Here is a 27,771-nt window from a genome sequence, read left to right as displayed (position 1 = left end):
CACTAATACACTGATCTCATCTTTTATTAACAGTGCTACCCCACCTCCTTTTCCTTTCTGTCTGTCCTTTTGAATTGTCAAATACCCCTGGATATAAACGGTCCTGGTTCAACTATGACTCCATCTCCAGACTGCGGGTCATTATAGCATTTGAATATTGTGTATAGCATTGTGATACCACAAGCAGTATGATTAGCATTTTTTTAAATGCTCGCGCTAACGAATATTGTTTTAATTTTATTTAAAGTTCCCTTCAGCCCCATCCCATTCGCTTTCTTTCCTAATATTCTCCCCAAGGTGTGGCACAGTTCTCAGAACACTGGGTGACTTCCACTACCTCGCCTCAAGTGGCCATAAGTAAGGTGTGGAGTTTGGCAGTGAGAGTTGGGAGGCCTTTTGAACGGAGGTCGCATCACCGCCAAGCCCAATCCTGCCCCCCGCTCAACACACGCACGCACGCACATGTGAACACATACGCACATGTGAACACACACACAGACACGTGTGAACACACACACACGTGTGAACACACACACACACACACGTGTGAACACACAAACAATCACACACACACATACATGGGTCGCTGGATGGAGATTCAGAATGGGTACCCTCTCTAACCCTTTGGTATTGAGGCCAATTATAGTGTCTCTACCTCCATTCCGGTTGCGATCCGCTAATGCCACAGACCTGGATTTGAGCCTATGATCCTCCTGTTCTGAACAGTTCAGCTGTTCACTAGATAAACTTACAGAGAGCCCTAAAAGTGTAAATATTTAAAGCCTTTCCGTTGCCTCACTGAGATATTTATATATCATTCGCTTCATTTTCACAATTTTCAAAAACCTATTTTCAGGTCATTAAACCCGTTAACTATCTCCCTCTCACGGAACTACTGTTATCCTCTCTCCTCCTTTTAATTTTGTTTATAAGGGCCTCACTTACCTTCCAGTTAAGATGAAGGCTCTGTACCTGAAATGTGAACCTCGGTCTCCTCTCTCCAGCTGCTGACTGTGCTGCTGTGTATTTGCAGCATTTTCTGTTTTTAATGTCACATTTCTTGCGGTGTGAAGCCCAAGTGACACGGTATTATCATCTGTCATATGGCCTTGTGCCCAAAATCAAAACCAATTTGCCTGAAGCTCAGTTGCAGATATTTAGTTTCAGTGCCGTCCTAAACTACTTTGGAAAATGAGCAGAAAACTTGCACACTAAGAAGCTTATTTTATTTTATTTTTTAAATGTAATTCATTGCACACTTAGGCCATTCGTTTTCCACCAGTTCAGTTACTTCACCCATGATGTTGAGTAGCTAACGTCCCTCAAATGACCTATGCTCTGAGATTCAGAGAGTGATGGAAACCTGCTGTTACAGGCTATTCTTGATCCAGCCAACGTTCGAAATGGGGCTCCCGACAGGGCAGTATGTTACTCTGCCTGACATGATTTAAAGAAAAAGCATTAAATATATATGTATAAGAACATAAGAACATAAGAAATAGGACCAGGAGTGGGCCATACGGCCCCTCGAGCCTGCTCCACCATTTAATACGATCATGGCTGATCTGATCATGGACTCGGCTCCACTTCCCTGCCCGCTCCCCATAACCCCTTATCCCCTTATCGTTTAAGAAACTGTCTATTTCTGTCTTAAATTTATTTAATATCCCAGCTTCCACAGCTCTCTGAGGCAGTGAATTCCACAGATTCACAACCCTCTGAGAGAAGAAATTTCTCCTCATCTGAGTTTTAAATGGGCGGCCGCTTATTCTAAGATCATACCCTCTAGTTCTAGTGTCCCCTATCAGTGGAAATATCCTCTCTGTATCCACCCTGTCATGTCCCCTCATAATCTTATACGTTTCGATAAGATCACCTCTCATTCTTCTGAATTCCAATGAGTAGAGGCCCAACCTACTCAACCTTTCCTCAAAAGTCAACACCCTCATCCCCGGAATCAACCTAGTGAACCTTCTCTGAACTGCCTCCAAAGCAAGCACATCCCTTCCTGAATATGGAAACCAAAACTGCACGCAGTATTCCAGGTGTGGCGTCACCAATACCCTGTACAGATGTAACAAGACTGCCCTGCTTTTATACTCCACCCCCTTTGCAATAAAAGCCAAGATTCCATTGGCCTTCCTGAACACTTGCTGTACCTGCACACTATCCTTCTGTGTTTCATGCACAGGTACCCCCAGGTCCCGCTGTACTGCAGCACTTTGCAATCTTTCTCCATTTAAATAATAATTTGCTCTTTGATTTTTTTTCTGCCAAAGTGCATGACGTAGAAACATAGAAAATAGGTGCAGGAGTAGACCATTCAGCCCTTCGAGCCTGCACCACCATTCAATATGATCAATGCTGATCATGCAACTTCAGTACCTTATATCCCTTGATCCCTTTAGCAGTAAGAGCCACATCTAACTCCCTTTTGAATATATCTAACGAACAGGCCTCAACAACTTTCTGTGGTAGAGAATTCCACAGGTTCACAATTCTCTGAGTGAAGAAGTTTCTCCTCATCTCGGCGCTTTTTGGCTTACCCATTATCCTTAGACTGTGACTCCTGGTTCTGGACTTCCTCAAAATTGGGAACATTCTTCCTGCATCTAACCTGTCCAATCCCGTCAGAATTTTATATGTTTCTATGAGATCCCCTCTTTCTTCTAAATTACAATGAATATAAGCCTAGTCGATCCAGTCTTTCTTCATATGTCAGTCCTGCCATCCCGGGAATCAGTCTGGTAAACCTTCGCTGCACTCACTCAATGACAAGAATGTTTTTCCTCAGATTAGGATACCAAAACTGTACAAAGTATTCAAGGTGTGGCCTCACCAAGATCCTGTGCAACTGCAGTAAGAGCTCCCTGCTCCTATACTCAAATCCTCTCACTATGAAGGCCAACATGCCATTTGCCTTCTTCACCGCCTGCTGTACCTGCATGTCAACTTACAATGACTGATGTACCATGATACTCAGGTCTTGTTGCACCTCCCCTTTTCCTAAACTGTCGCCATTCAGATAAGATTCTGCCTTCCTGTCTTTGCCACCAAAGTGGATAATCTCACATTTATCTATATTATCCTGCATCTTCTATGCATTTGCCCACTCACCTAACCTGTCCAAGTCACCCTGCAGCCTCTTAGCATCCTCACAGCTCACACTGCCACCCAGTTTAATGTTATCTGCAAACTTGGAGATATTACTCTCAATTCCTTTGTCTAAATCATTAATGTATATTGTAAATAGCTGGGGTCCCAGCACTGAACCTTACGGTACCCCACTAGTCACTGCCTGCAATTCTGAAAAGGACCCGTTTATTCCTACTCTTTGCTGCCTGTCTGCCAACCAGTTCTCTATCCACGTCAATACATTACCCCCAATACCATGTGCTTTAATTTTGCACATTAATCTCTTGTGTGGGACCTTGTCAAAAGCCTTTTGAAAGTCCAAATACACCTCACCCACTGGTTCTCCCTTGTCTACTAGTTACATCCTCAAAAAATTGTCAAGCATGATTTCCCGATCCTGTCACTGCTTTCCAAATACGCTGCTATTACATCTTTAATAATTGATTGCAACATTTTCCCCACTACCGATGTCAGGCTAACCTGTCTATAATTCCCTGTTTTCTCTCTCCCTCCTTTTTTAAAAAAGTGGGGTTACATTAGCTACGCTCCAATCCATAGGAACTTGATCCAGAGTCTATAGAATGTTGGAAAATGACCACCAATGCATCCACTATTTCTAGGGCCACTTTGTTAAGTACTCTGGGATGCAGACTATCAGGCCCTGGGGATTTATCGGCCTTCAATCCCATCAATTTCCCTAACACAATGTCCTGACTAATAAGGATTTCCTTCAGTTCCTCCTTCTCGCTAGACCCTTGGTCCCCTAGTATTTCCGGAAGGTTATTTGTGTCTTCCTTCGTGAAGACAGAACCAAAGTATTTGTTCAATTGGTCTGCCATTTCTTTGTTCCCCATTATAAATTCACCTGATTCTGACTGCAAGGGACCTATGTTTGTCTTCACTAATCTTTTTCTCTTCACAAATCTTTTTCTCTTCACATATCTATAGAAGCTTTTGCAGTCAGTTTTTAAGTTCCCGGCAAGCTTCCTCTCATACTCTATTTCCCCCCTCTTAATTAAACCCTTTGTCCTCCTCTGCTGAATTCTAAATTTCTCCCAGTCCTCAGGTTTGCTGCTTTTTCAGGCCAATTTATATGCCTCTTCCTTGGATTTAACACTATCTCTAATTTCCCTTGTTAGCCACCTTCCCCGGTTTTTTTATTACGCTGGACAGTGATGTACAATTGTTGAAGTTCATCCATGTGGTCTTTAAATGTCTGCCATTGCCTATCTACCATCAACTCTTTAAGTATCATTCGCCAGTCTATTCTAGCCCATTCACATCTCATACCATCAAAGTTACCTTTCCTTAAGTTCAGGACCCTTGTATCTGAATTAACTTTGTCACTCTCCATCTTAATAAAGAATTCTACCATATTATGATCACTCTTTGCCAAGGGGCCTCGCACAACAAGATTGCTAATTAGTCCTTTCTCATTGCACATCACCCAGTCTAGGATGGCCTGCCCTCTAGTTGGTTCCTCGACATATTGGTCCAGAAAACCATCCTAATACACTACAGGAAATCCTCCACTACTGTATTGCTACCAGTTTTGTTAGCCCAATCTATATGTAGACCTTGTGAATTAATTTTTAAAAGTCTTCAGGTGAGGTTGGGTTAGAGGGCACAATGATATAATTCAGTAATGCATTCTGTCCTTATTTTTCTATTATAAAGTCTTATGACCACATTTGTCATGGAAACTGCCTACGTAAAGTTGTCATACTGTAATTCCACCCTCCTGCCAGTAGCGATGGTGCAGCACTGCCACTGGTAGGAGAGTGTAATTACAGAATGTCAAGTTGATGTGGCAGTTTCCATTATAAATGCGGATATAGAAATTTATAATGGAAAAAGTTAGCAGGAAGTGTGTATAGACATAACATTTTTAATTTTACTCATTCTCCCATGGCATTGCATACTGTAAATTGGAGAATATAGTCTCTTTCTTCCCAGTCTCTGCTGTCCTTGTATTACCATTTCTCTCTATGGGCTCAATTTTCTTCAGTTATCTGTGCTGTTTTTTTGGCCTAAATTAAAATATCCAAGTTTCCCCAAAGATTATGCTCCAGCATAACTCAGTGACGATATTTTTAGGTTAGTTTTTTTTTGCATCAATGGGGGCATAATCTGCCACCCGAGCTAATTCTGGCCATTCAAGCAAGTTTGGCCAGCTTCAATTTACTCCAATTTTTCTTGGGACGGCGTGTGTAATCGCTCTGGAAAAACTTTCTGGACAGTTAACAAAATTGTCGCAGGTAAGAAAATCAGCACAGTAGATGCAGTTCCATGGCCCGGACAGCAGCAGGAGAGAGAAGGGGGGGGAGGAGGAGGAGGCAGGGGGAGAAGGAGGAGAGGGGAGAGGGGGGAGGGGGAGAGGGGGAGAGGGTGGTTGCTGAGGGTTTAATGCTGGCCAGAACTCTGGGAGCATTCTGCTGCCTTGGATTTTTTACATTCACCCAAACAAGCATATGGGGCCACAGTTAAACAAAGGAGGGCGAGAGAAAACGGGGAACTGCAGGCCAGTGAGCCTGACATCAGTCGTCAGGGAAATTGCTGGAATCCATTATTAAGGAAGTGGTAACAGGGCACTTAGAAAAAAAATTTTCAATGGGAGATGGAGGAGTCCTTTTTATTCCTCCCCACCCCCTTTTGTTCTTTTAAAGTTGTTCTGATAATTGCAGCAACAAAGTTTTCAGCCTGATTGTAAACACCAGTGACACAGTTGAATGATGAGGCTGTTGCATCACCTTGAACCATAAACCTGACCCCATTCAAAACTCTGCTGCCCGTCTCCTAACTCGCACCAATGCCCGTTAAGCCATCACCCCTGTGCTCATCGACCTAAATTGGTTCCCGGTCCAGCAACACCTCAATTAAAAAAATTCTCATCCTTGTTTTCAAATCCCTCCATGGCCTCGCCCCTCACTATCTCTGTAATCTCCTCCAACCCCCCCGAGATCTCGGCACTCCTAGAATTATGGCCTCTTGTGCATCCCCAATTTTAATCGCTCAACCATTGGCGGCTGTGCCTTCAGCTGCTGAGCCCTAAGCTCTGGAATTCCATCTCTGAGCTCTGGAATTCCCTCCCTAAGTGTCTCTGCCTCTCTACCTCTCTCTCCCCCTTTTAAGATGCTCCTTTGACCAAGCTTTTGGTCATCTGTCCTAATATCTCCTTACGTGGCTCAGTGTCAAATTTTCTTTGATGATCACTCCTGTGTAGCGCCTTGGGATGTTTTACTACGTTAATATGAATACAAGTTGTTATTGAGAGCCCGACAAGAATAGTAGAGACCAAAATTTCGTGGCATTTTGGGGGTGAAAAATAATGGCGGAATTCAGCTTGAGGAGGACAGATTTTTGCATGGGGCCATGGTGACAGAGTTGCAGTATAGACTGCTCCAGTAACTGAGTGCATTCTTTCTCTTCGCCCCCTCTACCCAAAACATCCCAAACATCATGACACAAAACCTTTACTCTACTTGCTATCTGGTTCAAATTCTATAAAGTATAGCTGTTGTTAAAATATTTGACCCAACTGGTTCCAAATACAATCTATTTTCATTGCATGCATTTAAGGGGAAGCTAGATAAACACGTGAGAGACTCTCCAGTCAGAGGAAACATCCTCCCTGATTCTACCCTGTCAAGCCCTGTAAGAATGTTTTCTGTTTCAAGGAGATCACCTCTCATTCTTCTAAACTCTAGAGAATATGGGCCTAGTCTACTCAATCTCTCCCCATAGGATGATCCCCCCTATCCCAGGAATCAGTCTGGTGAACCTTTGTTGCACTCCCTCTATGGTAAGTATATCCTTCCTTGGGTAAGGAAACTAAAACTGTACACCATAGTCCAGGTGCGGTCTCACCAGGGCCCTAAATGTGATGTGTGTAAAATGGCTGCCGTGCAAGTGCTACCCTTCAACAGAAGTTCCAGAATTTTTGATCACTGTTTTTACTCTAACTCCCCTCTTCTTCTGAAGCCATTGACTCCGTTGCTGCAGCACAGTTCCTCAGACAGCAGTTGGCCCCATGACCTGACTGAAGTGTACAGCTCAGAGACAAAAGCTTTACTTCTGAGCTCCCAGAGAACACATGGCCTCTGCTGCTGCTGTTCTGTGAGCAGCAGGCGATGACAGATAATACAGCAAGAGGATCAGCTTTATTATTTTGCAGCTTCATTCAAGAGCACAGGAGATTGCGTATTCTTTCTTGTGATATGGGTATCGCTGGCAAGGCCGGCATTTATTGCCAATCCCTCGTTCCTCTCGAGAAGGCAGTGGTGGGCCTTTTTCTTGAACCGTGTGGTGGAGGTACTCCTACAGTGCTTTAGGTAGAGTGTTCAAAGCAACAATGAAGGAATCTTTAGAGTCAGTATTGTACCTGCTTTTACACTGTCACCTACTTCATTCTATTTTGGGAGATGATTAAAGCAGCCGGGCCTATTTTAGCGATTTACTTGTTGGTAACGTTGGTAGACTTTAATTGATTTAAATTTTTATTCTCATTTTAGGAAAGCTTTGCACTATTACACTTTGTGGGAGGTGAATACACAATTTGCATGGTTCTTGTGAGATAAATCATTCCTTCGCATAATTCCCCCATGGGAGAAAAAAAAATCAGTTATGTTAACTCTCTCTAAACTCAATCCTACTTCTCATTAACCCAGCAGATCAACTTGTATTCCCAGAAAGTGCCTCCTTCCCAATGATTTACCTGCATCAATGCAGTGGACACACGATATAATGGAGTGATACCAAGTTGAAAATTCTTAATTTGGCATTAGAAGCATTTCTCCCCATTCCCACTAAAATAAAAATCAGAAGCCTGACAAGTCACCTCTGACCTCTCCAGAGAATTGCACACTGTGTTCTTTTAGATTTTCCTGGTGGTTGAGAGATAAGCACAGGGCAGCTTTGCAAGATTAAGGATGAACTATTATTAGTTCCTCTGCTCTTGCAAAAACGATGGCCTATTTTTGGACCTCTTAAATTTCTGTCCCAGAAAGCGTTTCCGCGCGCAATCTCGAACCATCTGCGATCATTGTGCTCTGCTGTTCATTTTATTTCCCAGTTGTGACACTTTATGTACAATCTCAATTTATAGCTCCATCTGACAGTGACCTTCTTGCCGAGCCTTGATGGGAATGGCTTCCTCCTATTGAAGGCAGCTCCATGCCCAGCCTACCAGTGTAGGAAAGTACCAGTTGGATCTCGAGTGCAGCACATGCTGCACTTTACATTTCCAGTAATGATTGATGTCTAGTTGTTTCGATAACAATCTCCTGCACTTTCCTTTATCCTTCATTTTTCTATTTTAAGTTCTTTCACCCTCCCTCCCCCAAATGCCACACATTATTTATCATATCCTCCCTGACATGCACCCGCCCCCCCCCCAGGCATGTGTCAATCCCACTTCAAAATCATTCCCTAGGAAGCATTCCAATGTGGACCACGATGCTTCATCTGCAAAGTTATTTGTCCACAAAGGTGATTTTTCGCTCCGTGTCTTCCCTACCCTGGAGCGCTGAGGAAAACTGCAGCTTAACCTATCCCCATCATGGATGAGTGCGGCTAATTCGTGCATGGACTGGGCAAACAAACCTGGGCCTTTCCTGGCCTCCTTAGATGTCAGCTGTGGCTCAGTGGGAAGCACCCTCGCCTCTCAGTCACAAGCTCGTGGGTTCAAGTCCCACTCCAGAGACTTGAGCACAAAATTCTAGGCTGACACTCCCAGTGCCGTGCTGAGGGAGCACTGCACTGTTGGATGTGCCGTCTTTCGGATGAGATATCAAACCAAGGCCCCGTCTGCCCTCTCGGGTGGACGTAAAAGATCCTGTGGCACTATTTCAAAGAAGAGCAGGGGAGTTCTCCCTAGTCCCCTGGCCAATATTTATCCCTCAATCAACATCACTATAACAGATTATCTGGTTATTATCACATTGCTGTTTGTGGGAGCTTGCTGTGCACAAATTGGCTGCCCCATTTCCTACATTACAACAGTGACTACACTTCAAAAAGTACTTAATTGGCTGTAAAGCGCTATTAGTCGTGAAAGGCACTATATAAATGCAAGTCTTTCTTTTTTCTTTTCTTTTTCCACCGTTGATCCACACTAAACACCAAGATTACCAACTGGAGGCCCTCTATCTTGGGAGGCCTTTTAAAGAAAGAATGATCTTTGGTGTCCTTCACGGTTACATTTTCCAGCTGAAAGAGCAATAAGTTTTTGGTCAGAAAAGACTAGTCGCAAATCGTGCATTTGAAAGAATCGTGTATTTTTTTCCTCGTGACCAGTTATGTGAGATATGGTGATGTTTTCTGTCGCTTCTGGGCCCGTGGCTAAAAATGGAAGGGGTGCCGTGGCCAAGTTGGGGAAAGGCTTCTGCTCATTTCTGGGGGCCTCTTGTCTGCTCAGACGGTGCCATGTTCGGTGCCGGACTGAGTCTCTCGCTCCCGCGCCAAGCTGCATCAGATCTCTGGCAGTGGGAACTTCTGCTAAAGCACGTTCGTCCAATGTTTTTGAAATTGAAATTGTGAACGAAACAAATGCTTCTACGCAGGGGATGACCCGGTGACTTTGTTGTTTTGCATTCAGCCTTGTGGCAGTGCAGTGATCTTAAAATTGACTTTTACTGAATCTTCAGCTGCCTCTATTGTACATCTCCTGTGCTGGCATGAAATATTATCATTACTGAGCCACTATTTGTAAGCACGACAGTTAACTTTCAAATCTTTTTATTTGTTTACATTTTTAAAATAAAACACCATGTCACGCCAGCATTTCGATGCTTAACATACATTTCTTGGAAGTGTCACCCGTTGAGTGTCCAATTCGTCTCCCTCACACTTGTAAATTGGTAACTGCATGCTTCTGTATGGGATCTTCCGTGAAGTACTGTTCATTGGTGCTGAGGTAGCTCAGGTACACTGTTGCTTCTGTGAGGTCTCAGGAGCTCTACTGGTTGTATTGTCATTGGACATAGAGCCAGTCACAGGCAAATGTTCAAAGTCTCCAGTGTTGGACAGGCTGCAGTCAGAGTAAGAATTCCGACTAGCCGCATTGGATAGATGTAATTACCTAACTTTTTTGACCAGTCGCTCCATAGTTTTTGTTTTAAATTGACCAATTGAAGGCTTGTTATGGAGAACAGCCACCAAGAGTGAAAGTGAGAGAGAGAGAAAATGAAACTGAGGTTAAAAGAAAGAAAGACTTGCATTTATATAGCGCCTTTCACGACCACCAGACGTCCCAAAGCACTTTACAGCCAATGAAGTACTTTTGGAGTGGAGTCACTTGTTATGTGGGAAACACGGCTGCCAACTTATGTGCTCAAGTTTCTGGAATGGGACTTGAACCCTCAACCTTCTGACTCAGAGGCGAGTGTGCTACCCACTGAGTCACAGCTGACACGAGATGGCCCCAAGCTTAGGTTGATAAAGCCTGCAGGTTTTAGGAGACCTGAGTAAGGCCTTGAGAGTAAGAGGTGACTCAAGATTCGTGATTGTAATACAGAGTAAGAGGGTGTAGGGTGGTGTATTTTGCGCTTAGGAGAAAGGAAAACACTGATAATTGCAGTTTTGGTGGAGGGGGAGGGGGGAGGGGTGCGGAAACAAACTAGATTTACAATTTTGATGGAATTAAGAACAAAAAAAGGGCCTTACCCAATCTCTATTTTTGAAGAGTGTTTTTTTTGCTACGCTGCCAGAATTGTCTTATTTCATGCCATATTACTCGGTCAACAATTTGAGTCCGGAAGCCAAATGGCCAATTGAATTGATTACTGTTGGTTGGTTGCTAATGTAGACCATACTTAACAGTACTTTGCTCCTTAAGTATTCTATGATGGGCTAAGCACTTTGTAGTGGAGCTGTCCTTCAGTTCTCGTGCGCGATAATCTGGCCAAATTGAAGGAAAATGTGCAGATAAGGTCAATCTCCGTGCACTTAATGTGATTTACTTCAACACTGCACAACATCTCGCGACCAAGGAGTATAGAATTTCCCCTGCAACAACAGGAAAGTGAAATTTTTTGCTTACAGAAACAAATTACGTTGGACGCAAACAGTGTTACCAGCGAACACATACTCGATTTCTAATGATCTTGAGGGAGTAATCGGAAGCAATTGGCACTCATTTCGCAGTCTGTCGGGCAACGGATGCTAATTGATCTGGCGTTGAACCAACAGCTTGGAAGGGCAATATTGTCTTTGGTTGAAATTTAATCCAGGTAATGCAGCAATTTAGTTCTTGGGCAGGGGGCTGGGGATGACTAGTCACCTTTTGACACCACTTACTAATGTGAAAGCTGGCCATCTTTGGAGATTTAAACCTATTACGCCATAAGCAATATTCAATATCAATTTTCTTCTAGTTAATACAAGCCCTTCAGATGCTGTTATCGTGATGGGAGCTTCAATAGGGGCTCCTATTACTTACTGCTTTATCAAAATCTTTGCCAAAATGCTCCTCAAGAGGAGCTGTACTTGCAATGCCCCATTTTGCAAGCGCTTCAAATCCTTAGCACAATGTTCTGTAACCTGTTGATTTGCGATTTCTGCAGTCATCTGATTTTGCAGTAACCCCTTTACTGCCTCTCCCCATATACCAATTTCACCTCATTCTCCTGAAGGTGCCACCTACAAACGCCTGCCAGTCCACTGGCACCTCATCCAACTGGGCACTCTTCATATGCGAGCCTATGTCGTGCATGTCAGCAGACATTTGACCACAGGGTGCATCACAGCAAGGCTGATCTTATCCTCCTTCAAGATCGTGCACTTATTAAAAACGTAAGATTTAGGAGTAGGAGTAGGCCATTCGGCCCCTCGAGCCTGCTCCGCCATTCAATAAGATCATGGCCGATCTTCTACCTCAACTCCACTTTCCTGCACTACCCCCACCTCCCTTGATTCCCTTAATATTCAAAAATCTATCTATCTCCATCTTGAATATGTTCAAAGACTGAACCTTCATAGCCCTCTAGGGTAAAGAATTCCAAAGATTCACCACCCGCTCAGTGATGAGGTTTCTCCTCATCTTAGTTCTAAATGGCCTACTCCTTATTCGGAGACTGTGACCCCTGGTTCTAGACTCCCCAGCCAGAGGAAACATCCTCCCTGCATCTACCCTGTCAAGCCCTGTATTTTGTCAAGAATTTTGTATGTTTCAATGAGATCACTTCTCATTCTTCTAAACTCGAGAGAATATAGGCCTAGTCTACTCAATCTCTCCTCCGAGGACAATTCCCCCATCCCAGGAATCAGTCTGGTGAACCTTCATTGCACTCCCTGTACGCCAAGTATATCCTTCCTTAGGTAAGGAGACCAAAACTGTACACAATACTCCAGGTGAGGTCTCACCAGGGTCCTATATAATTGCAATAAGATATCTTTACTTTTATACTCAAATCCTCTTGTAATAAAGGCCAACATACAACTTGCTTTATTAATTGCTTGCTGTACCTGCAATTAGCAGCCTCTGAGTGAAGGAAGACATTTCTCCTCATCTCAGTCCTAAATGGCCGTGATTTCAGTGATTCGTGTACAAGAACACCCAGGTCCTTCTCAACACCAACATTTTCTAATCTCTCACCGTTTTAAAAAATACTCTGCTTTTCTATTTTTCCTACCAAAGTGGATAATTTCACTTCACACATCCCGCAGGATCCACTGGGTAGTGAGTAGGAACCGGCGCTCGCGCTAATATTGTATTTCTTCCCCGCCGTTAACTTTAGCCACCCCAGTCAAGATCCGGCTTCCAGGCCTGACTTTGTGCAATCCTGTTAATGCGCCACCTAATCTGGTGTCACCTATTAATTTTGAAGACAGTTGGCTAGACTACTGATGCTCACCGATCTGTTGCACCATTCTTATTAGAAAATGATACCAGCAATAGTTCAGGCAAGTGTTTCTTTGCACTTTTGGTGTTCTTGAATGTATTTTTTTTTCCTTCTGACTTTTTTCCCCCACCTGTTACCCTTCGTTTGTTAAGGGTAACAACTTGTGTGGGGTATGATTGCACGATCAGTACTGGCCATTCTTCATGTGAGCCTAGGCAGTAAGTGTTGATGTGTTCATGGACCATGGGGAATGTTCCAGCCAGCTCTGATCCTGACCTGCCCTTATGGGTGATACAACAAGAGGGGTTTGTTAGTGATCGGGAACAGGAATTTATTTTGCCCCTACTTACCAGAACACAGACTGAATCAGGACTTTCCTGCTCCACAGTATGGCAATGTGCAACAATGGGAACGGTAGCACATTGGTTAAGTTACGGGACTAGTAATCTAGAGTAATGATCCGGAGACGTGAGTTCAAATCCCACCTCAGCTGATGTGGAATTTAAATTCAGTTAAATTAAAAAATAAAATCTGGAATTAAAAAGCTAGTGCCAGTAGTGGTGACCATGAAACTACAGAATTGTTGTAAAAACCCATCTGGTTCATTAATGTCCTTTAGGGAAGGAAATCTGCTGCTCTTACCCGGTCTGGCCCATGTGACTCCAGACCCACAGCAATGTGGTGGACTCTTAACTGCCCTCTGAAATGGCCTAGTAAGCCACTTCATTGTAACAAACCGCTACAGAAAAAAATTATGAGAATAAAACCGGACGGACGACCTGGCATTGGCTTCAGATTCGACAATGGCACACCCAGCCAAGTCAACCCTGCAAAGTCCTTCTCACTAAAATCTGGGGACTTGTGCAAAAATTGGGAGAGCTGTCCCACAGACTAGTCAAGCAACAGCCTGTCATACTCACAGAACCATATCTTTCAGCCAATGTCTCAGACTCCTCCATCACCATCCCTGAGTATATCCTGTCCCACCGGCAGGACAGAACCATCAGAGGTGGCAGCACAGTGGTATACAGTTGAGAGGGAATAGCACTGGGAGTCCTCAACATTGACACTGGACCCCATGAAGTCTCACGGCATCAAGTCAAGCATGGGCAAGAAAACCTCCTGCTGATTACCACCTACCGCCCTCTCTCAGCTGATGAATCAGCACTCCTCCATGTTGAACACCACTTGGAAGTAGCACAGAGAGTAGCAAGGGCACAGAATGTACTCTGGGTGGGGGACCACTACTAACTGAGCTGGTCGAGTCCTGAAGGACATATCTGCCAGACTGGACCTGCAGCAAGTGGTGGGAGAACCAACACGAAGGAAAAACCTACTTGACTTCATCATCATCAATCTACCTGTCGCAGATGCATCTGTCCATGCCAACATTGATAGCAGTCCCACCTTCACACTGAAGACACCACATCGTATTTTGTGGCACTACCACCGTGCTAAATGGGATAGATTCATAACCGATCTAGCAGCTCAAAGCTGGGCATCCATGAGGCGCTGTGGGCTATCAGCTGCAGCAGAATTGTATTCCACCACAATCTGTAACCACATAGCTCGACATATCCCTCACTCTACCGTTACCATCAAGCCAGGGGACCAACTCTGGCTCAATGAGGAGTGCAGAAGAGCATGCCGGGAGCAGCACCAGGCATACCTAAAAATGAGGTGCTATCCTAGGAAATCTGCGCATAGGACTACATGCATGCTAAACAGCGGAAGCAGCATGCTATAAACAGCTAAACAATTCCACAATCAACAGATCAGATCAAAGCTCTGCTGTCCTGCCACATCCAGTCGTGAATGGTGATGGACAATTAAATAACTATCGGGAGGAGGAGGCTCCATGAATATCCCCATCCTCAATGATGGCGGAGCCCAGCACGCAAGTGCAAAAGACAAGGCACTCATCTTCACTCAGAAGTGCCAAGTGGATGATCTATATCGGCCTCCTCCTGAGGTCCACAACGTCACAGAAGCCAGTCTTCAGCCAATTCGATTTACTCTACATGATATCAAGAAACGGCTGAGAGCACTGGATGCAGCAAAGACTATGGGCCCTGACAACATCCTAGCTGTCATGTTGAAGACTTGTGCTCCAGAACTAGTCCCGCCTATAGACAAGCTGTTCCAGTACAGCTACAACACTGACGCCAATAATGTGGAAAACTGCCGAGGTATGTCCTGTCCTGTCAAAAAGCAGGACAAATCCAATCCGGCCAATTCCCACCCCATCAGTCAACTCTCAATCATCAGCAAAATGATGGAAGGTGCTGTTGACAGTGCTATCAAGCGGCACTTACTCACCAATAACCTGCTCACCAATGCTCAGTTTGGGTTCTGTCAGGACCACTTGGCTCCAGACCTCATTACAGCTTTGGTCCAATCATGGACAAAAGAGCTGAATTCCAGAGGTGAGGCGAGAGTGACTGCCCTTGATATCAAGGCAGCATTTGACCGACTGTGGCATCAAGGAGCCCTAGTAAAATTCAAGTCAATGGGAATCAGGGGGAAAACTCTCCGCTGGCACACCTAGTCATCCCAGCCCCAGGACATCACTGCAGGAGTTCCTCAGGGCAGTGTCCGAGGCCCAACTATATTCAGCTGCTTCATCAATCCTCCATCATAAGGTCAGAAGTGGGGATCTTCACTGATGATTGCACAGTGTTCATTTTCATTCGCAACTCCTCAGAAAATGAAGCAGTCCATGCCTGCATGCAGCAAGACCTGGACAACATTCAGGCTTGGGTTGATAAGTGGCAAATAACACTCGCACCACATAATAGCCAGGTAATGACAATCTCCAACGAGCGAAAGTCTAAACGCCTCCCCTTGATATTCAACGACATTACCATCGCCGAATCCCCCACCATCAACATTCTGAGGGTCACCATTGACCAGAAACTTAACTGCACCAGTCACATAAATACTTTGGCAACAAGAGCAGGTCAGATCAGGCCAGCATCGAAGCACTAACCACGCTCGACCAGCTCCGTTGGGTGGGCCACGTTGTTCACATGCCCGACACGAGACTCCCAAAGCAAGTGCTGTACTCAGAACTCCTATACGACAAGCGAGCCCCAAGTGGGCAGAAGAAACGTTTCAAGGACACCCTCAAAGCCTCCTTGATAAAGTGCAACATCACCACCGACATCTGGGAGTCCCTGGCCAAAGACCACTCTAAGAGGAGAAAGAGCATCCGCGAGGGCACTGAGCACCTCGAGTCTCGTCATCAAGAGCATGGAGAAATCAAGCGCAGGCAGCGGAAGGAGTGTGCGGCAAACCAGACTCCCCACCCACCCTTTTCTTCAACCACTGTCTGTCCCACCTGTGACAGAGACTGTAATTCCCGTATTGGACTGTTCAGTCACCTGAGAACTCACTTTTAGAGTGGAAGCAAGTCTTCCTCGATTTCGAGGGACTGCCTATGATGGATGATGATGGATGGGTATTCTGCAGCGAGTGTCTCACCTCCTGACTCCCCAAAGCCTTTCCACCATCTACAAGGCACAAGTCAGGAGTGTGATGGAATACTCTCCACTTGCCTGGATGAGTGTAGTTCGAACAACACTCAAGAAGCTCGACACCATCCAGGACAAAGCAGCCCGCTTGATTGGCCCCCCATCCACCACCTTAAACATTCACTCCCTCCACCACTGGTGCACCGTGGCTGCAGTGTGCACCATCTACAAGATGCACTGCAGCAACTCGCCAAGGCTTCTTCGACAGCACCTCCAAAAACCTGCGACCTCTACCACCTGGAAGGACAAGGGCTGCTGGCGCATGGGAGCGCCATCACCTGCAAATTCCCCTCCAAGTCACACACCAACCTGACTTGGAAGTATATCACCGTTCCCTCATTGTTGCTGAGTAAAAATCCTGGAACTCCCTCCCTAACAGCACTGTGAGAATTCCTGCACCACAAGGACTGCAGCAGTTCAGGAAGGTGGCTCACCACCACCTTCTCAAGGGCAATTGGGGATGGGCAATAAATGCTGGCCTTGCCAGCGACGCCCACATCCCAAAACGAATAAGAAAAAAAAGATCACCCAACTGTGCCACTGGTGAGAGAGACATTGTTTTTGAGCATAGGTTTATGTCCGCAATCAGCACGTTATGTTTACTCCCACAGGCAGTAAATGGGGGGACTTCGACACTAACTCGCACATCTCAAATTACTGGTTGCACATCACTGACGGAAGCTCTATCAGCAGCTTTACCAGCTGCTGTGTTGGCTAAAGAGTGGATCCAAGACCTACCGAACAAGGAGAAAGTAAATTAAAAAGGGAGGACAGAGGGAAACCTTAAGGGGGGGTGAAAAAAAAGTTCTAACAATGCAGATAGGCAATGCAGGATTCTGAATCCAGTCTCCTGATGTAAACATCAGCAAGGAAACGCAAATTTGGGATTGTGACATGGCCGCCTTCACTTGAGTAATACAGTGGCCGACTGCAGTTTGGCACGAGCTGGCTGCTGGCACTGTCGGCTACGAGTAACAGTACGACTTCCAATAGCCAAGCTTTACTAAGTATGTTTGGTTAGCTTATCGTACTGAATCATAGAGTCACACAGCACAGAAGGAGGCAGTTCAGCCCATCATGCCTGCCCCAGCTCTCTGAAAGAGCTATCCAATTGGTCCCTCTCCCCCTTCCCCCTGCTCTTTCCCCATTGCCCTGCAAATTTTTCCTTTTCAATCATATAATCCAGTTCCCTTTAAAGGTGGGTTTCACACCATAAATTGAAATAATTCCAGTCCTGACAACGTTGACCGTGTTTCCCAGTGCTGCCCTTTATCTTGTGATCGCCTTCAGCATCTGTTTCATTTGTTAATTGTGTTAATTATGAAGCCTATTAACCAGATCGTTCCCATGAACTGCCAGCCTTCACGTTCAAGGCTGCTGGAAATTGGCAGCTGATCAAGCGGCCCTTTCATACTTAGTGTGATAGGGAGAGTTTAAAGTCTTGATGGTTCTATTTATATCACTTTTAATCAAGTTACTGGTACGTACAGATTAAACCCATGTTGTTTTTCCATTTTGAACTTTAGATACCAATGAGCCGGGGGAGGGGCTGGGGGTGTACCAACGTCAGCGTTCTCTCTCAGGCCAACATCCCCAGCATCGAGGCATTGACCACGCTCAATCAGCTCCGATGGACTGGGCCACATTGTCCACATGCCTGATACAAGACTCCCGAAGCAAGCACTCTACTCCGAGCTCCGTCACGGCAAGCGAGTCCCAGGAGAGCCTGTGGAATTCTCTACCACAGCAGGCTGTGGAGGCTAGGTCACTGAATATATTTAAGAGGGCGATAGATAGATTTCTAGACACAAAAGGCATCAAGGGGTATGAGGAAAAAGCGGGAATATGGGGCCCAAGTTTCCACATGATTTGCGCCTGATTTTTAGGAGCAACTGGTGGAGAATGGACTATCTTAGAAATCGCAATTCTCCACATTTTTTTTTCTGCAGTTCTAGTCAGGTCGAACAGTTCTACTTTAGAACAGAATTTTTTCTTCAAAAGTCCGGCCACTGACGCCTGATTTGAAAGTTTCCACAGTGAAAATGTACTCCAAACTAAAGTAGAATGGAGCCAGTGAAGATTTTTGTAGAACTGAAAAAACCTGTTCTACACATTAAAAAATCAGGCGCAGGTTACAAATTAGGCGTCCAGAACGAGGTGGGGGGAGGGGGGGGGAAGGGAACTCATTAAATTCGACAATAAATCCTTATTTATACTTCTACAAATATTATACAAATAAATCCAACCTGAATAAACATTTATAAGCAAAGAAAAGATTAAATAAACCATCTTCCTACCTGTGTGAAAGTGCTTCAGCCAGGGAGAATTCTGCAGCCGTTCGTGCTGCTGAGCGGGAGGGTGTGGGGAGAGAAAGCCATTCATGCCGCTGAGCGGGAGGGGTGGGGGGGTAGAAAGCCATTCATGCCGCTGAGCGGGATGGGGGGTGAGAGAAAGCCGTTCGTGCCGCTGAGCGGGAGGGGTGGGGGGGTAGAAAGCCGTTCGTGCCGCTGAGCGGGGGGTGGGGGTGGGGGAGAGAAAGCCGTTCGTGCCGCTGAGCGGGGGGGGGGGGAGGGTAGAAAGCCGTTCGTGCCGCTGAGCGGGGGGTGGGGGTGGGGGGGTAGAAAGCCGTTCGTGCCGCTGAGCGGGGGGTGGGGGTGGGGGAGAGAAAGCCGTTCGTGCCGCTGAGCGGGGGGGGGGAGGGAGAAAGTGGCTTGTTGCCGCGGAGGGGAGGGAGGGGAAGGAGACAGCGGTTTGTTGTTGTGGAGGGGAGGGAGGGGAAGGAGACAGCGGGTTGTTGTTGTGGAGGGGAGGGAGGGGAAGGAGACAGCGGGTTGTTGTTGTGCAGGGGAGGGAGGGGAAGGAGACAGCGGGTTGTTGTTGTGGAGGGGAGGGAGGGGAAGGAGACAGCGGGTTGTTGTTGTGGAGGGGAGGGAGGGGAAGGAGACAGCGGGTTGTTGTTGTGCAGGGGAGGGAGGGGAAGGAGACAGCGGGTTGTTGTTGTGGAGGGGAGGGAGGGGAAGGAGACAGCGGTTTGTTGTTGTGGAGGGGAGGGAGGGGAAGGAGACAGCGGGTTGTTGTTGTGGAGGGGAGGGAGGGGAAGGAGACAGCGGGTTGTTGTTGTGCAGGGGAGGGAGGGGAAGGAGACAGCGGTTTGTTGTTGTGGAGGGGAGGGAGGGGAAGGAGACAGCGGTTTGTTGTTGTGGAGGGGAGGGAGGGGAAGGAGACAGCGGGTTGTTGTTGTGGAGGGGAGGGAGGGGAAGGAGACAGCGGGTTGTTGTTGTGCAGGGGAGGGAGGGGAAGGAGACAGCGGGTTGTTGTTGTGGAGGGGAGGGAGGGGAAGGAGACAGCGGTTTGTTGCCGCGGAGGGGAGGGAGGGGAAGGAGACAGCGGTTTGTTGCCGCGGAGGGGAGGGAGGGGAAGGAGACAGCGGTTTGTTGCCGCGGAGGGGAGGGAGGGGAAGGAGACAGCGGTTTGTTGCCGCGGAGGGGAGGGAGGGGAAGGAGACAGCGGCTTGTTGCCGCGGAGGGGAGGGAGGGGAAGGAGACAGCGGTTTGTTGCCGCGGAGGGGAGGGAGGGGAAGGAGACAGCGGTTTGTTGCCGCGGAGGGGAGGGAGCGGAAGGAGACAGTGAGAAGGGTAGCCTCAGTGCTGATGTGCTGATGGCAATGTGATTTTATTAAAAAATGTTCAAAAATTAAACAGCTACAAAGAACTACAAAAATGGGCGAGTGCCAATGTTTTTTTTCACACTGAGCATGCACAAACGCTCCAATGCGCACCCGCAGCATTGCCGGCAGGAAAAAAACTAATTTAAATAGTACCCGCCCCCTCCCACTTACAAAATCGGCGCGAGTGTAGGCTCCGCCCTCCTGGGTGCCGCGCCAAACAGACAAGGAGCTGCAAAGCGCTCGAGAATAGCGCGTTTTTTTTTAGGCGCGAAAAACGGGCGCCCAGCTCGGAGGGGCGCCCGTTTTTTATCCTGTGGAAACTTGGGCCCATGGTGTTGAGATAGAGAATCAGCCATGATCATATTGAATGGCGGTGCAGACTCGAAGGGCCGAATAGCCTACAACTGATTCTATTTTCTATGTTTACCAAAATGCGATGGTGTAGGGTCGAAACTCTGATCGCAGGATGAAATTTCAGCACAGCCTAGGCAAAAATAATGATTTAAAAAGTTTGGTCACATTGTATTTGCAGTGTCATAATGAAGATGTATCCTTCTCTTTCCCCATTAGTATTCCTGTACAGGTCTCCTTGGGCCTTGCGTCTTCTGGCTGATCACCTGCTTCCAGCTCTCTGTCAGAGATGCTGTTCAGTCAGTTTGTGGGAGAAAGAAAGAAAGCGCTTTTCACGGCCACAGGACGTCTCAATGCGCTTTACAGCCAATGAAGTACTTTTGGAGTGCAGTCACTGTTATAATGTAGGAAACGCGGCAGACAATTTGTGCACAGCAAGCTCCCATAAACAGCAATGTGATAATGACCAGATAATCTGTGTTTTTGTTATGTTTATTGAGGGCTAGAAATTGGGCAGAACACCAGGGATAACTCCCCTGCTCTTCTTTGAAATAGTGCCATGGGATCTTTTACATCCACCTGAGAGAGCAGATGGGGCCTCGGTTTAACGTCTCATCTGAAACACTGATAGTGCAGCATTCCCTCAGCACTGCACTGGGAGTGTCTGCCTAGATTTTTTTTGTGTGCTCAAGTCCCTGGAGTGCGACTTGAATCCACAACCTTGAGGTGAGAGTGCTACCTACTGAGGCACAGCTGACACTTAAGCCAGTTAAGAATGCTGGGTTTGTCTCCAATTTTTTTTCCAAATGTCTGCTTCTACCAAGGGCGATGCTGCTAACCTGTAACTTACAATGCACTGGGTAGAAATACATCAGGCTGATTTGTTTTATAAAAAAGAATGACTTGCATTTCTATAGCGCCTTTTATAACCATCATCATCATCATCATAGGCAGTCCCTCGGAATCGAGGAAGACTTGCTTCCACTCCTGAAGTGAGTTCTTTGGTGGCTGAACAGTCCAATACGATAGCCAGAGACTCTGTCACAGGTGGGACAGATAGTCGTTGAGGGAAGGGACTGGTTTGTCGCATGCTCTTTCCGCTGTCTGCGCTTGATTTCTGCATGCTCTCGGCATTGAGACTCGAGGTGCTCAGCGCCCTCTCGGATGCACTTCCTCCACTTAGAGCGGTCTTGGGCCAGGGACTCCCAGGTGTCAGTGGGGATGTTGCACTTTATCAGGGAGGCTTTGAGGGTGTCCTTGTAGCGTTTCCGTTGCCCACCTTTGCTTTGTTTGCCATGAAGGAGCTCCAAGTAGAGCACTTGCTTTGGGAGTCTCGTGTCTGGCATGCGGACTATATGGCCTGCCCAGCGGAGCTGATCGAGTGTGGTCAGTGCTTCAATGCTGGGGATGTTGGCCTGGTCGTGGACGCTAATGTTGGTGCGCCTGTCCTCCCAGGGGATTTGTAGGATCTTGCGGAGACATCGTTGGTGATATTTTTCCAGAAACTTGAGGTGTCTACTGTACATGGTCCATGTCTCTGAGCCATACAGGAGGGCAGGTATTACTACAGCCCTGTAGACCATGAGCTTGGTGGCAGTTTTGAAGGCCTGGTCTTCAAACACTCTTTTCCTCAGGCGACCGAAGGCAGCACTGGCGCACTGGAGGCGGTGTTGGATCTCGTTGTCGATGCCTGCTCTTGTAGATAGGAGGCTCCCGAGATATGGGAAATGGTCCACGGTGTCCAGGGCCGCGCCGTGGATCTTAATGACTGGGGGGCAGTGCTGTGCGGTGAGGACAGGCTGGTGGAGGACCTTTGTCTTACGGTTGTTTAGCGTAAGGCCCATGTTTTCGTACGCCTCAGTAAATATGTCGACTATGTCCTGGAGTGCAGCCTCTGTATGTGCGCAGACACAGGCATCATCCGCGTACTGTAGCTCGATGACAGAGGTTGGGGTGGTCTTGGATCTGGCCTGGAGACGGCGCAGGTTAAACAGGTTCCCACTGGTTCTGTAGTTTAGTTCCACTCCAGCAGGGATCTTGTTGACTGTGAGGTGGAGCATGGCGGTGAGAAAGATTGAGGCGATGACGCAGCCCTCCACCGGATCACCGGATGTCCCAAAGCACTTTACAGCCAATGAAGTACTTTTTGAAGTGTAGTCACTGTTGTAATGTAGGAAATGTGGCAGCCAACTTGCGTACAGCAAGCTCCCACAAACAACAATGTGATAATAACCAGATCATCTGCTTTAGTGATGTTGATTGAGGGATAAATATTGGCCAGGACACCGGGGAGAATTCCCCTGCTCCTTCAAATTAGTGCCACGGGATCTTTTACATCCACCTGAGAGAGCAGATGGGGCCTTGGTTTAATGTCTCATCTGACAGTGCAGTACTCCCTCAGCACTGCACTGGGAGTGTCAGCTGAGAATTTTGTGCTCAAGTCTCTGGAGTGGGTCTTGAACCCACAACCTTCTGACTCAGAGACAAGAGTATGCTACCCACTGAGCAAATAATGATGGAACCACGTGAAATTGTCCAGATAATTTACTGCTGTCACTGGGATATCTTGCACGTTTGAGCTAATAGTTATGCTTTTTAAAAAAAATCTCTTTCTTATGTAGGTATATGGCCAGAATCAAAGACATGGAAGCGACAGATACCAATGATGCGGAGCTAAACTATGGAGTGGTGATCGACTGTGGAAGTAGTGGATCCAGGGTGTTTGTGTACTTTTGGCCACGGCACAATGGGAACCCTCACGATCTACTCGACATCAGGCAGATGAAGGACAAAAACAGGAAGCCCGTGGTTAAGAAAATCAAACCAGGTAATTATAGGGCACGGGTGCCACACAAAACAGGAAGCGGCTGTGTAAGTGTCGATGATCAAGCTCAACGCATATGTCACAATAGTTTCAGTATCAAACTGATTATTTCCATGGTCAAGGCAGCTGAGAGGTGATTCAGTTCATCCAAGCACTTTCTGGCGTATAAACTAATGGCTTCCTGCATCCATCCATGGGAACGGTAGCACAGTGGTTGTGTTACTGCACTAGTAATCCAGAGGCCTGGACTAAAGATCCAAAGATGTGAGTTCAAATCTCACCATGGCAGTTCGGTGAATTTAAAATTCAGTTAATTAAATAAAATTTGGAATAAAAAGCTAGTGTTAGTAATGGTGGCCATGAAACTACCGGATTGCCGTAAAACTAGGGTTCACTAACGATCATTGAAAAAAGGCCTTCATTTATATCACACTTTATCTCTTCTCTCAAACATCCTAAAAAACTTCAGAAATGATGGTCGATATGTGACTCCAGACCTACAGCAATGTGGTTGACTCTTAACTGCCCTCTGAAATTGCTGGCAAGCCACTCAGTTGTATAAAACTACTAGAGGAAAAAAAAAACCTTCACTTTACTTACTGCAGCAGGTTCATGTCCCTCTTCAGACACTTGAGCGCATAATCTATGCAGGCAAGCCAATATACGACTGAGCGAGCGCTTCATTATCGGGGGTGCTGTCCTGTCCTGCAGGCAGGCTGATAAGCTGAGGCCCCTTCTGCTAATTCCTGGTCGTTCAGGTGGATGGTAAAGATCCCATTGCACTAATTGAAGAAGATCAGGGAGTACTTCCCAATGTCCAGGCGATAATCATCCCGCAACAACAGCACACTAGAAAACCCAAGCTACAGTATGGGCGGGACAAAATGTGTAAGTGGCCAGAACAATAACAGATGAAATCAAACACTGATAAGACTTAGAAGGGAAGAATTGGCCACCATGACACAGCCATGAATGGCACTCAAATAGCTAAGGATTGTACTAGAAGAGTCTTCTTTGACTTGATGCTCAGCATGCCCAATCAGTACAGAGCAGCAGTTATAGAATCGTAGAACTTTACGGCACAGAAGGAAGCCATTCTGCCCATCGTGCTTATCCAGCCTAATCAGACTCTCCAACTCTTGGTCTGTAGCCCTGTAGGTTACAGCACTTCGAGTGCATATCCAGGCACTTTCTAAATGCGATGAGCATTTCTGCCTCTACCACCCTTTCAGGCAGTGATTTCCAGACCCCCCCACCACGCTCTGGGTGAAAAAAGTTCTCCTCAGCTCCCCTCTAATCCTTCTAATCAGTCTACCAAGTCAGTGGAATGTTGAACTGTTCAGCCAATACCATAGAATACAAGTCAGAGGAAGTCAAGACCAAACCGTATTGTGGCCTGCTCGGACCACACCTTGAGCACCATGTCCGGTTCTGGTCACCGAGACTCCAGGAATGCATTCAGGCGTCGGAGGCAGTGCGAACTGATCCCTGTTATTAGAGGTTTGCCTCGTGCAGAAGGACCCGTGAAATTTGGGGTTTTGCACTTTTGAGAGAAGACATCTACCTAAGTTTGTAAACTGCATTGAACTCCGGGAGAGTACTTTGTCAAATAGCAAAAGTTGGGACAAGGGGACAGGTGCTCAAGCTAGTAAAAGGCAAATTTCAGACTGATGTCAGCAAGTTTTTTTAAACAAAGAGTGATCTCATTGATGTTTGTGGGATCTTGCAATGTTCAAAAATGGCCGTCACACCAACCTACATAAAAGTCACAGTTCATCATTTCTGAAGGACTTTGGGATGTTTGAGAGATGTGATAAAGTGCGATATCAATGGAAACCTTTTTTTCCAATTTTCCTATGATCATTGCTTCTCTTGTTTCTCCAGATCACGGATGCCCTTCCTGCATCCTCGTTCCTAGGTGTCAGCTGTGGCTCAGTGGGTCACACACTCGCCTCTGAGTCAGAAGATTGTGGGTTCAAGTCCCACTCCAGAGTCTTGAGCACACAAATCTAGGTTGACACCTCAGTGCAGTGCTGAGGGTGCGCTGTACTGTTGGAGGTGCCATCTTTCGGAAACTGAGGCCCCTCTCTCAGGTGGACGTAAAAGATTCCATGGCACTATTTCAAAGAAGAGCAGGGGAGTTCTGCTCGGTGTCCTGGCCAATATTTATCCCCCAATTAACATAACTAAAAACAATTATCTGGTCATTATCACATTGCTGTTTGTGGGAGCTTGCTGTGCGCAAGTTGGCTACCGCATTTCCCACATTACAACAGTGACTACACTTCAAAAGTACTTCATTGGCTGTAAAGCACTTTGCGATGACTGATGGTCGTGAAAGGCGCTATATAAATGCAAGTCTTTTTTCTAAACCAGCATTCATTACTTTGCTTCCTACTCTTAATTCTTCTCTTGGATGCCAAAAATAGGGGACTCCTTACCAATGTTCCCTTTTAGTTTTTTTTTTTGAGTGTGTTGCCCCTTCAAAATAATGCGCATGCACGGTTTTTCCTATTTAAAAGCCGATGAGTTGGCTGCGTGGGAGATGCAGAGCGCTGCGCAGCCTCGCAGCTTAAAGGGAACATTGCTCCTTGCCACTCTGCCTACAATCTACAGGCTATTAAATCGGAACCTGGCTACTCATTCATTTAGTTAGTCTTCTCTCTCGGGCCATGACCTGCATTATGGGTCTTGCCCACTCAGCTTGGCTTCTTATAGAAAACAATTCCTCCAAGGTCACGCATCAGCAGGATCCTCATAGAGTGACTCTCGCCGCCAGCATTGAGTTTGTAAATGTTTTAGATATTAATGCTACATTTTATTTTTGACTGATGATAAATCTCCCGACCTGTGTCCTTGGACGGCACGGCACTGAAGCTGCAAGGATAATATCTACAACTCCTGTGCCCTGTGGAGAAGGAAAAGTCTTGAATTTGTCTAACAACTTATCTCATTGTCATAAATATCGTAAAAGTGATTGATGTGTAGTGAGTTATTTTGAACTGCACTGATTGTTACATGGGCAAATGCACAGCAAGGTCACCCAAGCAGCACCAAGATGGATAATAGGATATTTTCGGTTGAGGAATGACTGTTGGCTAGAACATAGGAAGAGGAGTAGGCCATTCAGCCCCTCGACTCTGCTCCACCATTCTATTAGATTGTGGCTTGCCTTTAGCTTGACTCCATTTACCCACCTTTACTCCATATCTTTAGATACTCTTAGCCAACGAAAATCTATCAGTTTTGAAAGCTCCTATTCTCCCAGCAGCTTTTGGGGGAGAGAATTCCAGATTTCTACGACCCTTTTGTGTGGCAAAAGTGCTTGGGAGGATGTGCGATGTCTTTGCATTGTGTCATAATGTCTTAACATCTTGGAATAGACAGATTGGTCCTCGGTTTAACATTTCCATCAAAGGACTTCACTTTGACCAATCCCTCTCTGTAGTGCCACCCTAAACTATGAGCTCAAACTCCCTGTATGGGGTTTGAACCCACAATCTTTAGACTCACAGCCAACTGAGACAAGCCTATAATAAGATGCAAAGCCAGCATTTATTGCCCTTGAGAAGGTGGTCGTGAGCTGCCTTATACAGCTGAATTTCAGAGTCGATCACATTACTGTAGGTCTGCAGTCACATATAGGCCAGACCGGGTAAGGACAGCAGATTTTCTTCCCTAGAGGACAGATGGATTTTTAATGACAATCTGGTAGTTTCATGGTCACCATTGCTGATACTAGCTTTTTAATTACAGGTTTATTTAACTAATTAACTGAATTTAAATTCCCCAGCTGCTGTGGTAGGATTTGAACTCACTGGATCATTAATCCAAGCCTCTGGATTACTAGTCTACTAACATAACCACTATGCTACCGTACCCCTTGAAATTACTTGATTTATGTGGCTCTGTGGGTAGCACGCCTGCCTTTGAGTCAATGTGGGTTGTGGGTTCAAGTCCTATTCCAGGGACTTCAGCACAAAATCTAGGCTGACACTCTTTCGGAGGAGATATTAAAGTTTAGCATCTGCGATGGTTCAAGTGGGCTTTAAAGAGCCCATGGCACAATTTGAAGTACAAGGAGTTCTCCCAATGTCCTCATCAGCAATCCTTCCTCAAACATCACCACCTGGAAAAAGGGAGAAACAAATCGGTTGTTCATTCGTGGCGAGTTGTTGGAACGGTGCCAACGCAGAAGGTCGGTCTACATTTCACTGACTACGTAACTCATCACGTGAAGTGTTTGACAAGTCTCTGAGATATGTGAAGAGGCACTATATGATACAAGTTTATTTTTAATTAAGCAGTTGATTTCAACTTATTGCAGCTGATCGACACTAAGTTTTTCTGTAGAGTTTTGCTGCCTCTCTCTGGTTGTGAAGGCAAATTACATATCAGGATCTGAAATAATACTATGCTAAT

At 46.1% G+C, this 27,771-nt stretch overlaps 1 protein-coding gene across 3 annotated transcripts in view; it reads left to right on the top strand.

Annotated features, from left to right (window-relative positions):
• LOC139260191 (ectonucleoside triphosphate diphosphohydrolase 4-like) overlaps positions 1-27,771 on the top strand; it is a 124,665-nt gene that overhangs the window by 35,021 nt on the left and 61,873 nt on the right. For 2 of the 3 annotated variants that reach the window (XM_070876464.1, XM_070876463.1), the window contains exon 4: positions 23,147-23,352. In XM_070876464.1, coding sequence (XP_070732565.1) covers positions 23,147-23,352 — 206 coding nt within the window. Of the gene's footprint in view, positions 1-11,293; positions 11,364-23,146; positions 23,353-27,771 lie in introns of those variants that run through there. The other variant, XM_070876465.1, reaches the window with a different exon arrangement.

This window comes from Pristiophorus japonicus, chromosome 3 (genome assembly GCF_044704955.1).
Source record: "Pristiophorus japonicus isolate sPriJap1 chromosome 3, sPriJap1.hap1, whole genome shotgun sequence".
Taxonomy (NCBI): domain Eukaryota; kingdom Metazoa; phylum Chordata; class Chondrichthyes; family Pristiophoridae; genus Pristiophorus; species Pristiophorus japonicus.
This window is presented reverse-complemented; position numbering and strand designations above follow the sequence as displayed.